Source organism: Lagopus muta, chromosome 1 (genome assembly GCF_023343835.1).
Source record: "Lagopus muta isolate bLagMut1 chromosome 1, bLagMut1 primary, whole genome shotgun sequence".
Classification (NCBI taxonomy): domain Eukaryota; kingdom Metazoa; phylum Chordata; class Aves; order Galliformes; family Phasianidae; genus Lagopus; species Lagopus muta.
This window is the reverse complement of record NC_064433.1, coordinates 14,216,696-14,231,837: the sequence shown is the minus strand read 5'-3', so window position 1 is coordinate 14,231,837 and position 15,142 is coordinate 14,216,696. Positions and strand designations below refer to the sequence as shown.

The 15,142-nt window shown below is 41.4% G+C and overlaps 1 protein-coding gene across 2 annotated transcripts in view; it reads left to right on the top strand.

Annotated features, from left to right (window-relative positions):
- Window positions 1–15,142, top strand: part of COG5 (component of oligomeric golgi complex 5) — a 180,251-nt gene that overhangs the window by 161,403 nt on the left and 3,706 nt on the right. Inside the window, exons 19-21 of one of the 2 annotated variants that reach the window (XM_048945602.1) lie at window positions 8,705–8,781; window positions 9,279–9,405; window positions 9,937–10,016. In XM_048945602.1, coding sequence (XP_048801559.1) covers window positions 8,705–8,781; window positions 9,279–9,405; window positions 9,937–10,016 — 284 coding nt within the window. Of the gene's footprint in view, window positions 1–5,541; window positions 5,613–5,705; window positions 8,649–8,704; window positions 8,782–9,278; window positions 9,406–9,936; window positions 10,017–15,142 lie in introns of those variants that run through there. The other variant, XM_048945604.1, reaches the window with a different exon arrangement.

Genomic DNA, 15,142 nt, shown 5'->3' with positions numbered 1-15,142 from the left:
TTTCCTTGTTGTGGCTGTTTTATTTATTTTGTATTTAAGAGCCCAAAAAGGCAAGAAGAAAAATCTTTGTCAGGAGATGCAGATCAGATTGTGTGGCTCCGTGTCAGCCCTTCAGGGTCAGAAAACCTTCATGTGTGAAAGGCTGCCTCTCTTTCCATGTTCATGCCTGGGACTTTAGATGTCATATCTAATGTAGGAGATGGATATTGGTGCATTTTCATTTGGGAAATTTGTTTTGGCTGTAGATATTGAAAGAATCAACTCCAGCTCTGTCAGCTTGCTGATTCTTACGCAACTGTCACTTCTTAAGCAGTGGATTAAACCATGCAATAGGCTCACATTGAATAAATTTGGGGTAAAGTTTTTGTATTCGTTATTCAAAAATAAAAAACCAGCTGTTAATCTTAGAAGTTCAGGGGAAGTGTTCAATTGCTTTCAGTGGGAAGATTCCATTCCCTCCTGTATTTTGAAGACTGGCATAAAATAGATTAAAAAAAAGGACACTTGACTCCTCCTCTGGAAAGAATATCGACATTTTTTGTAATTTATGCTGCAGTGCTTAAGTAAGTTGTATAAATTTAGGAAATATCTTTACCTAATTCTACAGTAAAGAGCATCTGATCTAAGCACCTGTTATTATAATACTAAAAATATCACTGATTTATCTTTTAAAAGCATATTTTTCTCATTTTGACACGGGTTGCCTTTTAAGTAAAAAATGAAAGTGTATTTCTTCTGAGTACAGGGGAATTTGCATGTTCATTCCTGCCTTGATGAGCATAGTTCTTGGGTGGACAAGTGAGTGAATATACATTTTTTATTTCTTCTGAATTCTGCAAGGAGAAGGGGAAAACAAAGAAAGAAAAAGGTTTGGAATTCTTTCTGGTCTCTGGCCTTCAACCATTTCTGCTTCTGGGAGCTGACTGAAGTTGTTCTCATCTTCACACTGCATGATATCTTAGTTTGTTTAAAAGTGGACTTAGAACAAGAACTGGCTGGATCTACTCTCTCTGGTTTTGGAGAACATGTCCCCGATGCCAGCTGCCTGGTCTGCTGCTGGAGAGGGTGTAGGTTTGTCCTGGACCTGTCAGCTGCGCGCTCAGTGTGAGTTGTGGCTGCAGTTGGCTCATTTGCACACTGTTGTTGGCATGGTGTGTTCCTGTGTCAAGGAACTGTCTGGATTCTTCCGAGGAGAAGGGCAGGTGGCTTCTGCCCTGGGTCAAGAAAAGCAGTGAGAAGGAGCTGAGCTGGACTTGTGGATGGGTGGGAAGGAGCAACTTTTCCAAGTGGTTGCAAATGCTGCAGGCAGAATTTTTTCAGGCCTAAAAAGGCACTGTGTTGTTGGACTGGTGCCTAAAGGAAAGTACCTGCCTGGAAAGACTGTATGTGTAGGAGGAGGTTTGCTTATAAATGTTTCTACTTGTACTCTGTGTTGTGGAGTCGTTTTGGATATTGTGAACTCAGAAAAGGTTACATTTTCCTGCTTAAAAATAGCGTTTGTGATTAAAAAAAAATTAAAATCTTGATGTTTTGGGGTTACTTGGAGCAAAAGACCTGGGGAATCTGTCCAGATTTGTTTAACTTGAGGTCTTACTAAAACACAGAATCATAGCATGAATTGGGTTGGAAGGGATCTTAAAGACCATCTGGCTCCAACCCTGTTGCCGTGGGCAGGGTTGCCACCCACTAGATCAACATGTATGTTGCAAGTCAAATAATTCTGGGTTGCATTTATTGAATGTTCTTAGCACATTTCTGCCAGGGTACTCAGATATACCATTGCCTCTTACTCATCCCAATAACTTTGGCTGAGAGTCCAGAGTGAAAATTTTCCAACCACAGACTTGTTCTGCTCATAGTTGCCTCAAAACAGCAGGTATTGGTACACAGAAGGGGGAAGGGAGAGGTTTCAAGCTCTCGTCATTCAGCAAGCTCAGCTACTTGTACAGTTGTTGTACAGTTATTGGTGTAATTCTGTTGCACTCTCATCCTTTGTCTTATCCCGTTTCTACAGTGTCAGTGGTGTTACTGACTCTATGGAATATAATGTTATCTTGTGCATTACTGCTGTTTCAGAAGTAAGGCTGGTTATGTGCTAGTTGGCAGCTGTAAATGTAGGTATGATAGGCATGAAATATGGCAGAGTGTCATGATTTCATAACGATCAGTGCTTACAGGAACACAGAAGCATTTTAAGCCCTAGGAAGTGCCTGCAATGCTGCAAGCTTATTATCACATACTGTGCTGTTTCTTGAGACTCATTGTTTGAAGTACCTCCAGAGTATAGGGTGAATTCACTTCTGTTCATGCTCTCAGCTTTTATACAGGCAATTGCACAAGATTACTTTTCAGTTTGCTCCTATAAAGTCCTGTATTGGGTTGTTTTCATTTTTGTGTTACTAAGATGACCGTGATTCAGTATTCATGCATGTAATACTAAATTCTACTTTCAAATTTTTCGAATTCAGTCAGGCTAGAAAAAATGTTCTCCTGGAGTAAGCAAGCCCTGATGGTTTTTCAGTGTTTATGTTTCCAGGGAGGACTAGTTCTTCTCCAGAGGACCTTTTAGCTTGCTTGATATTCAGAGTTGCTACAGCACTTACTTAGAGGCATACTTTGGGATTTGTGGTTTGTAGTTCACGCCTTCTTAACACCTGATAGAATTGCTGGACAGTGCAGCCAAGAGTGAAATATGTCTAAATGCAGTCAACTGAGAAATTTATTTGGATGAAATGGGTGTTGTACAGTAATATTTAACATGAAAATTAATAGTCTGCTGCATAACACTTGTGAGTCGATATAAAAAAATAGCTATTCATTGATAGAAGTGTAAATACAACTGCACTGAAACAGCTAGTCTTGATGTTGCAAAAAGTAAGTAATCCTTAGGCTTCATGCATGAAGGCATGACATGTTGTGCCGTCTTTTCATCTTTTCATGTTTGGTGTAACAGAAAGTTGGAGTCACTGTCTGCCATGAGCCCTGTATTGTGTCATGACTGATTATTTTCAAACATTGTTGAAGGAAATGAAATATTTTTATTAGTCCAGTTTGAACAAACTCTGTGCAGTAGACAGCTTCCTATACTTCTCATCCAGATGTGATTTATCCTTGAAGCTTTTTTTGTAGCGTTCAGTACCGTGATAAAACAGTTTTGATGGGACACAGTTAACACTGCCACCAACTCTTGAAGTTTTTATCAATATGTTAGTGCAAGACATTTTGGGTGTATTGAATTTTCCTAGAAAAATGTTTTTACTGTAGAAGTTGACTGTGCTAAATTCTAGCTTAGGAGTGTTTCTATCTCCTGGTTAATATATGGTCAGAATCCATTTTCCTTAATTAATATGCCTTTAAAAAAAGCAAGGATATTAGGCATTTGTGGTTTTGCAAGTGTAAACAAATTTGTTCCTTTGAGCAAACATGATGATACAATGTAAAAATGCTTTTTTTGTCATTTTTCACAAAATATTCTCCTTTTTTAGACTTCTACAGAGAAAACGAGGGAAGCATCATATTGTAATCACAATTGTAATCATGAGGACAAAAACTAGTAAAGCTAAAATGAACTTAATGTTTAATGCCAACCATCCTGCCAGAGCAAAGAAATTGTTTTCTTAAGTGTGGTATTTTGGAAGCATTACAGCTGAAGGATTTGCTTCAGCATCAACTATTTTGGAATTGCTACACGGTGGAGAAATCAAATTCCACATCCCTTTAAGGCCAGCTTGTTTCATATAGTAATTCAGAGCTCTTCTGCTCCCTTGCTTTTTAAAACATTCTCTCCTGCTGAATGACTAGAAAAAAGCATTTTGAGTTAACATTTAAAAACTTGGAATTCATCTTGGCCAGGAGGAAATATAATTGCTAAAAATTTAATGCTCACATTTTCCAACTGAAAAAACAGCTTTTTAGTAATGAGAGATCTTGAAAATAGCACAATAGACACTAAACAATAGCTTCACTGTGGAGTTTTTCAAAGCACTCCTCAATATATATGCATTATCTGTATCTATACTATGTATTAACTTCACCCTTGAGTTGCTGAACATAATGCAATTAGCAAAGCCAGCCGTGTGATGGATTTTGTACAATATGGCTAGCCAGTGAATAGTTCAACAGATAATTGACCAGCTAGCCACGGGCGATGGCAGTGTCATCTGAGAAGAAAAGCTAATACAGCTTTTTTAGGCTTAGAGAGCAAGAATCATTGAGAAGAGGAATATGTTTTGTATAAAAGTTGGGCAGGCGTCTATCATTGCATTCTGTGAAGAACAGCAAAGTACATGAATATATCATGGCAAAGCAATGGATTTGGAATGAAGTTAGAGGAAAGGAGAGAGTCGTTAGGCCTTCTTCCATTCTGCCTCTTTTCAGTGTGCACTTATGCTTCCTATTGCATCTCTTTCAGCAGATCCTGAGATCCTGTGATAATGTTTATCTCACATTAGTTGAGGTTGCACATTATGTCTTGGATGCCTGATTTCTCAGTAGATTTAATGAAGACAAGAATTTTCAGGTCTGCTATCTCGGAAGAGAAATTTGGAAAAGAAAAAGATGCTACTTGTCCATATGTCTGTAAAACCCCAAAATTTACAAAAGGCCTTGCACACATTGTACAAATAGTGGCTTTCAGGCAGCCAGAAGCATCATCCAACCTGCTAAAGCTCACCAGAATGCTTTGGAAGCTACAGCTGTATCTCATAGCAAAAGCTGTTACAGCAGAACCACAGTGCATGAATTGACAGCTGATACAGCTTCAGGTGATGATGGGTAGCAAAACTGAAGTGATGTGCACTCGATCCTCTGCCCAAATCCAGCTCTTTAAAAACAGCAGCTGTTCCTAGCTGAGTATGTCCTCCCAGGAAGCCACTCCTGGAGAGTGGTGCCTGCGCACAGGGTGCTCACAGGGACACAGAAGCCATGCAGAGGGCCTGCAGAGGGGATTGCAGAAGAGGCAAAATGCTGTGGCATCTCATCAAGTCATTGGACTCAGACAAATAGCTAAAAGCAAGTGGGGAAAAACAATCTTGGTTATTATGTGAGGTATAGTTTTCATTGGAGAGATCGGCTTATAAGGCATTGCAGACTAGTGTTGTAAGGTTAAAAAAAAAAAAAAAAAAAAAAGCCTAACAAAAAAGACAAAAATGAGTTTCTGTGGTTTATGTACATTTTTACCACATTAGTTTTCACTCATTCCCACTCTTTGTGAGTCAGTTTGAGATGGTATAGTGTGCTGCAAAGCTTAAAAACAGTTTTTTTCCCTTTGGCAACTAGTGCTTCACGAAACAACCATCTGCTGCCATTAAATTTATCTAGCTCTACCAATTCTAATAATTTCCTACCATGAATAAAGGTTGAAGATGAATTAACAGAATTTTCCAAAGAAAATCTTACTCTTCAGCATTTAAGACTAAAAGTGCTGATTTATGGAAGCTGCTAAGTGTATTCAAGAGAAATCATTTAAATTTGTTTTAATAAGGAGTTGGTTAAGCTGTAGAAAGTTTCACTTATGTCTCATTACATCATTTTGTGTTTCAGGAGAGAAACAACCATTTAAGACTTACCAAGCAGAATTATATTTTGCTCTGCAGGGATCTTCTTCCTCATGGGTGCAGTTTAATCCATGCATTCTGTCTCCACGAGTCAGAATGGCTTTTTGTCGCCTATTCTCAAATTCTCCAAAGAATGATTTTTCTCCCCAGTTCTTCCCAGCTATGAGCCCATGGCTCCCACCAGCTCAGGGACATCAGCTCCTACAGGATGTCAGTGCTGTTGCCTGAAAAGAAACTGAAGAAATCAGAGCTGCCATTTGTTTTCCAAGGTCTGCTGGGATCTTGTATCATTATGCAGCAAATCCTACTTATAAGCTCTTCTTCTGGGCCGCTTGCTGCTTGTCCCATGCAGCAGAATGGAAGCTTCTTGGCTCCCATACATGCACAGAAGTGTGGAAGCAACTGGCTGACCTTGTGTTAATCTTCATCACCATATAGAGTTTGCGCTCCTCCCTGCAGAAATCCTAAGGGTGAACCTGCGCGTGCTCAGCATTGCTCACTTGTGCCAGCAAATTCAGAACAAGGCACTGCAGCTGAGAATTCCTCCTGAGCAAGATGATACTGGCATCCCATGGCATGCTGAACGTGAGGCATGTACTACAAAGCCTCTGGGCCCAGGGAGCAGCTTTGTGCTGCGGGAGCTTTACAGCTTTACCCATCACCTTTCTGAGGTTCTCCCTCTCCATGTGTGTAGAGGAAGTGTAGATGGCAAGCTGGGGTGCTCTCAGTCTCCCAGATTTGTCTGATGGAGTGTCACCTACTGAGTAGTCCTACAACATGACACACCTGACCTAATTCAGATATTTCCCTCAGGGTTTCCCACAGCAGAAGTGGTTGTTTCTCTCCAGTGACGATGAAGCTAATTTACAGATGTTGAGAACCAGTTGAGGGGACTCCCATTATGCACACAGAATCTCAGAGTGGCTGAGGCTGGCAGTGCCCTCTGTGTTCCTCTGCCCAACCCCTGCCCCAGCAGGGACACCCAGAGCAGGGTGCCCAGGGACAGAGCCAGGCAGTTTCTGGAGATCTCCAAGGAGGAGATCCGCAGCCTCCAGACAGCTGTGCCAGTGCTCAGCCACTCACACAGCACCGTAGTTTTTCCTCAGCTTCTGATGGCACCTCCTGTGTTCCAGCTTTTGTATCTTGTTCCTGGGCATCAATGGGAAGTATGCCATGTATTTTTTAAGTGATGTGCTGCTGTTGAAGGTGGATTGCAGGCCACTGCTTGCAGGATGTGGTCTTGACTGGCATTAACTGCTAATAAAATTTCTTCTAGTTTTAGAAGAACTGAGGCAACAGAGTTTCCCATATTGTCTTTGTTTAAGCTGACAGTGACAAGGAACCCCAGCAGTGCAGTCAGGTGCTTCTTGGGAGCTGGTGTTCCAGCTGAGAAAATGAAAACTGGGAAAAGCAGCAGTATTGAAGACTTCATTGTAAATACCGTATTATCACAAGTGCTTTGGAACAAGTTCAGTGGTGTTACTTAAATGGGAGGCTATTGTATGGTGGTTTTCATTTCTGATCCTTTGAAGCGTTGTGATTATGCATTACTTGGAAATCAGTTTGAATAATTTTCTAAATTGGGGATTTTAAAAGATCTACACGAAGAATAAAATTTGCATCCCTCTGTTGACTGACACTTCAGGTATGCAAAACAAAAGTCTTAATCCACGTCTGGATTTTCCCAATGTTTCATTTTTTTAGTGGTGGTGTTTGTATTATTGTACACGTTAACCAAAATTTTGCCAGGTAATGGCACTGAAGAGTTCAGTCTGGGATCTGGAGGTGAAATTGTTTTCTCACTTCTGTGTCTTAAGTGATAATGATGGTTTTGTGATGGGAATTTAGTTACATGTAAATGATGTAAGAACCTAAGCAGAATCTGGCTCTTGTTTGTAAAGACAAGTGAACTGCATATAGCTTAAAAACTAGAGTTTAAAAATTGCTTGTTTTTAAAGATGGATTCTCAGAACAGAGAGTGGACAGTTGAGTAAGAAATAATGCTGTTATGGATGCACTTTTGTCTGTGAGTCCATGGTCGTAGGTTCCTGCTGCCTTCAAGTTGATATAGGTTTTGTGTCCTTGCATTTAGGGCTGAGCATTCATGAATGAACTACCTAAATCTTCTCCTTCACCTAAGGAAAAGGTTTCCAGCTGAAATATGTAGGTTGCTCTGAAAGTAACGCTTCCTATTTATTGCCATGCAAACTTCAACAGATACCAAGAGCAAGATAACACTATTTGATACAGCAAATCCTCAACTACCAAACACTGTTTTCCAACATAGTCACCACTGTTAGCTGTGCATTTTTGCCAGCAATAAACAGGAGCCTATATGCCACACTCAGAAAAATTTGCATGGCTGTTCAGAAAGTGGTTTGTCTTTCCCATCGCTGTCGCCAGTGCTGAGATGCACCACCCACCACCTCACTGTGCTCACATCCACTGGTTGGTCTCCATAAACATCCAGCAAGTGTCAGTGAATGTCAGTGGGTACAGTTTCTTCTGTGCGGAGGAATTTGGTTCCACAGCTTTGTTTCATCCACACTTCCATGTCAGACCCCATTCTGTCAGTCTGTCCCTCTGCTGCCATCTGTCACTCAGCAACAAAATGTAATGGGATATTGGTGGGAAGGTTGAGCCCCTATTGCCGTACCACCAACATCCACCTCTGCTGTCATGGGCCAATAAAATAAAATAGCAGGCATTACTTCTGGAGCAGCCCTTGTATGTGTGCATTTCTACTGCATTTGTAGTGGTTTGCAGAAACCTGCCCAGATTTCCTTTCTTCCCACTCTGACATCAGAATTTTGGGGCTCTTAATGGAAGTGGTTCATCAGGAAACTCATCACTGTCCACATGAGCTCAGACAAACAAAGCTTCAGCTGCAGGAAGCTCACAAGAGCATGTCCCGTTTTTATCTATAGCTATTGTTTGTGTGCTGCTTGCTGTGCTGCCAAGGATGAGCAGAAGATTTGGCTTAGGCACTGCAATATGAAAGAACAGCTTCTTGTCCCAAAGGCAGCCACCGGTGAGAAACTGATGAGTTGGCCTGCAAGTCTGGGTTATTATTTAAAGGCAGACCACTGAAATACTGAGCTTGATACTTTGGGATAGTCTAATTCAAATTCAAATCCTTGTGTTTACAGATGGAGTTAGCAGTAGCACCGCTCTGCCGCCGAGTCTCTGACCTAGGCAAATCTTACAGGCAGCTGAGGTCGTTCAGGTGAGTTTGTGGGCACAGCAGCCTGCAGTTGGTTCTGTGATCAAACTGTATTTCAAAACTAATTTATTACCTTTTGTTAGTTCTGATTGAACTGAGGGCTTTTTTGGCAACACCCACAAGCAAATTAGAAATAGATTAAAGTTCTTGTAAATTTTATGCGGAGTATGACTATGATTTAAAAGTCATTGTCATGTAAATCATGGCCAAATGGTGCTTGTGTTGCTTTCAGTGCTGCTTCTTTATGATAGTGAGTTCTGCAGTTGCCTTACATCTTTCCACTGAAATATAAAATTTGCAGTTCTGTACTGTTTAATTAAAATAGGCAACTTCGGTACATTTTTTACAATCTGAACCTTTGTTGAAAACCTGAGATACAGACCACTGGAAAAAATAAGGTGATTTTATCCTGTGACAATATCACCACTACAGCGGTATTGTTCTAGTACATAACACAAGACTTTCCTTCCTTTCACAAGTATATTGTTGCATTTTTCCAGACCACTGCTGTTCCAGACCAGTGAGCATATTGCCAGCAGCCCAGCCCTGGGAGAGGTTATTCCATTCAGCATTATTCTTCAGTTCTTATTTACAAGAGCACCGCCAGAGTTAAAATCACCCTTCCAGGTAATGAGATTAACCCGTCTTTGTTTTCTAAATGTCCTGAGGAGGAACAAATATTTCTGTTTGCCTTGGCGATTTTAGTTAAAAATATTCAAGCTTGCATTTTATGAGACTTACTGACTTTGTTTTCATTGTGACAAAGCTGTTATGGTCATTGATTTCATATTTTCATTAACAGTAGGAAGATGATAATCTGATTTTGAATAGTCTCTCAATTCTTTAGTATTCTGTCATCTCATAGAAGAAAAGGAAGATCCTATTGTACGCTGCAAGTTGCAGTAAGAAATCTAGATTCAGTTCACTGCCAGGACTGGGTGCACAGCTGATGTGGAAGATACCTCTATGCTTTCAAAATAATGCATTGAGCTACTTCTGTTAAATAGTCTCCAATTTCTTAACTAACTCTGCATCACTGCAGTGTTAACAGTGCCTTTTACTGACTTCACTTATTTTATCTTTGTTTCTGCAATTAGCGTGCATGTCCTTTTCCACATTTATGTGTAATTGGTGTGTCTTTTTGTTCCCCTGTATCAGAGGGCTGAGTGGTCCATTGCCCGCTACTCTCAGTGGCTCGATGATCATCCTTCTGAGAAAGACAGGCTTGCACTCATACGGTAAAAGTCATATTTATTTCTTCTGAAAATGTAAGACGATTGGACAATAAGTTATCGGGACACCGGATCTTGTCACAAAAAGTAGAGAAGTGTGCTGTAGGAGACATAATAATTACTGTTATCCTCTCCCCACTCACAGGGTGAGTTGCAAAATGGGAGAATGTGTAAACTGAACACCTTCCTCTGCCATATCCAAATCCTCCAGTGCCTTTGGAATGAGCACATTATCTTCTTGGAAAAGAAGGAAACCACACACAATGATGGTTCAGATTAACACTGTACTTTAGCAGAACTCTCAACCATTAAAAAGTCAAGGCTGCAGCCATCCTCCCATAGAGAAGTGTTTCATGCTTAGACAATGAAAATGGAGATAGGAATATTAAAATGGAAGACTCTTGTTTGTAACCCTTACAGTGTTATTCTTCAGCAAATCAACTGAGGATCTTCAGGAAGTGATAAATTATGTCAGATTTTATGAAATCTTCCTATGGTAGTTAACTTTATAGATGAATCCTATTTTGTGTTTTGAAATGTTAGGAAAAGTTTGTTTTTCAAAACAAACTGCTGTATGAACATTACAGAACTAGTGCATAATCCACTGGATTCAAGCTTGGATGATCATTTGTCTCCTAATGGCCCCGCTTATCCAGCCATCTTCCCAGTGCCCTGGCCCAGTCTCACTGATACTCACCTGAGTGGCTCAGGAGAGGCTGTCATGTAGATCTGTGCCAGACTCGAACCGGAAGCCAACTCCGTCCTGGCATTTCTGTGCATGGAGGTGGCCAGCTTTTGCTGAAACTGTGTAAGCTGACTCCAGCTCCAGCCAACGGTGGTTGTACTTGAGAAAATCTGCACTTTTAAAGCAGGATTTAGAATACACAATCAAGAGGAGTCTGCTATAAATATTTACTGTTCTTGAAGCTGATAGCACAGTGTAGTCCAGTGTAGTGCTTGGACCAACTGAGGAAATACTTACTGATCACCAGGAGATGGTAATAGGATTTATTTCCAAAATATTAAAATGCAGATATGCTTCTTCGTATGTGTATTAAAACAGTATATATTGAAAACCATACATGTCATTAGTCTAGTTTAGCTACAAAACTAGGTTTCTTGAATCTCAAGTCATGGCGTCTTGAATTATAGGAAATGAATAAGAGATACAGCACTGATAGTAGGTACACAGCTGTATGTGTAACTTAGCAGTGATTAGTTTTACTGTAGTCTTTGTCTTGATTGTACTGGCTAAACTGTTCATTTCTGTGCACAAATTTGAGAATGCCATCCTTAAACTACAACACATTATTGTCTTTGCTTATGATTAAACTTTGTTCAGACTGATTCGGTTAACAGGCTTCTGGTGGTCACATCCAGATACTGATAAGTTGCTCTGACCACGAAGTTGTTAATACGGTTGGGAGAAGTGTATTTTAGGTGGAGAGTGTATCTGCCCTTGGACCAACTCATACTGTTGGCAAACAGCCTTTTCAGCTCAGAACTCATATTCATTTTGCATGAGTACAACTATAAAAGTACTTAAATTTCACAACCCTAAGAACATGCTGCTGTGAGTTTATCACTTGAACATTTTACAGTCAGGCTGGTCCCTGTGCATTGTACTGTGCAGCACTTGGGCTTTGCCTGAATGTCCTCTCTCACAGGGCACGGAGGAGCAGCAGTGGAGACCTGCTCTTCCTAACACTGCTGGTGGCGTTCCAGGGGTTCTTCCTTATGGACAGCTGTTTATCCCTGCTGGTTGCTTTTCTGTCCGTCTCCAGTGCCACCTCCAGCAGACAGCCTTTTGCTGAGCTGTGATTTGCTGAGCACATCCCTTCCCTGCGGGAGGAGCTGCCCCTGTAGCCCCATGCATCAGGGTTGTGCAGAGCACAGTGAGACCAGGGAGTGAAGGACATGATTCTGCTGGGCGCACTCTGCTAACTTGTTTGTGCATTGCCATGTGCATCACCCTTTGGCCATCTCTTGTCATGATAGTCACTTCTGGTAGGCTGCTGATCCCTGCAGAAGACAGGCAAGCAAACCAGCCGCTTGCGTGGCCATCTGTTCTGCTCATACTGTATTTTCCTTAATACAGTATTTGAAGCTTTCTGAGCCCGCTGTTCTGTCCTTTGTCCTCTGCGCCTCCTTTGTGTGTATGAGCCTGAGCTGAACTGCAGGCGGCTTGCTCATTTGTCAGGTCTTGTATCTCTCCAAGCCTTCGTGCTGCAGTTGGGCTGTGCTAATTGGACCTTGTGCGTCTTGGGCCTTCGGATCTCTGGCCTACTTCAAGAAATTATCTTTGCATGTGGTGCAGCCTTGCAAATGGTAATTTTCTGCAACTTCAATTTATAACAACTGTGCAATTACTCTGGGGACTTGCTTCTTAGATATTAATTCACACGTGTGATCAGAATCTTTACAGCTTTATATTAAAGCTAATTGCAGTTTTTCTTCAGCACTCGATCTTAAATGCTTCCTATGCAGCACAATGTTCACAATGTTAGTACTATGAATTCTGAGCATTTGGACTGTTTCTATGCATTTATTTCTGCTTGTATTCAGCATAAAGGGTGGGATTTACCTGGCCGGAGGTGCATTAGCTATACTCCCTTTACAGAGAGGAGCAGGCACTGCTGGGGCTGATTCATCTCATCCTGAAGCAGGCACCTAAAATAGGTCAGCTGCATCGTGCCCTGAAAGCTGCATTTTTCTGTTCCATGAAGGGTGCGTGGGCATGAACCAGGGGGCTTTCAGGCCGACAGCTGCCCTAGGACATGTATGCTTGGCTGAGATGGCCCTGCTGTGTGGCTGGAGCTGTGTGGGAGGAGCCCTTCTGTAAGCAGCCAGGGCACCTTTTCTTTCTTTCTTTTGGTTTTTAATTTTATTAAGTTTGAAAATCCAGCCTATCTCCCATAAAGGAAACCTTACTGTTCCACTTGGCAGGGTTTGAGCCAGCCTGAAGGACAGGATCCCCCTAGGGTGAACACTTCTTTCTCAGACTTGCCTCCTCCCATTACTGAGCACAGCGAGGAGCTTATCTCCCAAAGGGCTGATGCCTGTGCATGTCCCCGCCAGCACCTCTCGTCCATGAACATGCTTGGTGCCAGCTGTTCTGGTTTGCCCAAGCCCAGATGCACCAAGCACTTCATTAGGTAATTTTAAATAAAAAGGAGATGTCACTTGTGCTACAAGTGATGCTGTTGGAGATTTTATTAGGGTTTACAGTGCCTCTCCTAGTACGGATTAAACAGCTCTGCTGTTGGACAGGCACGCTCTTGCACATTTTCTACTTTCCCCTATGACTTGAAGCTATGCCAGCAGCTCCTAACAAAGGACCACACCACATCTGACCCCGCTGCCCTCCAGCTGCCCCACCAGCTGCCTGAGGCCAGGCATGGAGCTGAGCACAGCCCCCTGAGCTTCCCATCGCCATCGGCCCGTTCACCTGAGTCAGAGCCCAGTTGCAGTACTGGTGTTCACAGTATCATGCAAAATTAATTCATTAATAGATACCATTTAGAATTACTCTAAGTTCACCTTCACAACCATAGCCCAAATCACACACTTTTTTTTTTTTTTCTTTTTGCAGTTAGATACACATCTTGGGTTGAAATACCGTTTTAAAAAAAGAACTATCTGGGTCTTATATAATCAGCTTGTCCTGATTTCCAAGAAAGCTCATGTTTTTGCTCAAGCAAGTGAAGTAATTTAATAAGTGCTTTAAAATCCTTTTCCGTATGTGGGAGGGTATCTTAGATTTTTTTTCTTACTTCTTATGGCATTTTTAATGAAGCATTAATGTATGCAGAACATCCCACCAACCCTCTTTCCATAGCTCTCTTTTACAAACAGTATTTGTAATGTGTACCATAGCTTGTCTTTGAAAATAGAAACAGATTGCTGAACAGGTTTTATGTCCTTTATTAGACTGGAAGATGCTGAATATAGGGCATTATTTAGTCTAATCCCTTTGAGAGTATGTTTTGTATATTACATAAACAGGGTTTCTTCCATCTTCTTAAACATCAGTAATATAACTATAAATTACATCTTCTATATGACAACAGCTGTGATCTCTGTGCTGCAGACTGGGTGTTACTGTTTTCACCCCTGATGCTTTTGATTTTTCCATTATTATGCATTGGTGTTTTTACAGTGTCCTCTACAGGAGCAAGTGTACCTTTTCTAATAGAGGACTTTAATAGTACAGTGATGGCATCTGAATTGCATTCTTTGCTGCCAGAATAATTTACAAAAGCTTCTTTGAGCTAGGACCAGTCAAGCTTACAAAAATAGTATCATAAAATACACATTTCAGATGGTAGCACTGCTATTAAATGCGTTTGTTGCCAGAATGAGATGCAGTCATGTGGGCACTTCAGCAGCTTCAGTGAAACACGTTGTGAGGGGTTTTCCATTTCAGCCAGCCTAAGCTCCGTCTGTGAGCTCCAACAAAGCATTGCTTTGCCCTGAGCAGCTCCTGCACTGTTTGTGTTGCTGCATGTCGTAGACCCAATGTCCCACTCTTAAGTTAGATACCTGTCTTCAGAGAAACAAAACTTCCATCCAGAATGTACTTCTGAAATAACATCTGCTTTATGACCATTTGTGCTTTGTGACCTCTCCCAACCCCTTCCTCCCTCACGCTTCCAAAGCTGCCTCCCTGCTACTCACTGGGCTCCTTGGACTGGGCTGAGGACAGGCAAGGAAGCCTGATGTAAATATTGAATTTGGTGTGAAGTCAGAGTTCGACACAGCACACCTTTGGCTTGGGTTGGGCCATTAAGAAAGGTTCTGCTGTCTGGGGAGAGCTTGGCTTCTGTTTTAGTTCCATATAAAACTGCTGATTCTGAATTGCACTTTAACTGTTGACTTCAGGGCATTTAAATGGGAACGTGGGACATGGGAAGCAGTGAATGCGTTTAATGTTATGGTACTGAGAAGGTTTTATTTTCATTATTTAACGGAAAGCTGTGCAAAGTGTGTTTTACTAAAATGCCTGAGAGTTCACCCTGTGGTGTTGATGGAGCGGTAATTATTGTTTGTCTCTTGAGTGGAAAACAGTTATGGTGTTTCTGGGCTGGTGAAACTGACGAAGTCTGACTTTGTTGCTTTGAAATGAAGCTGTG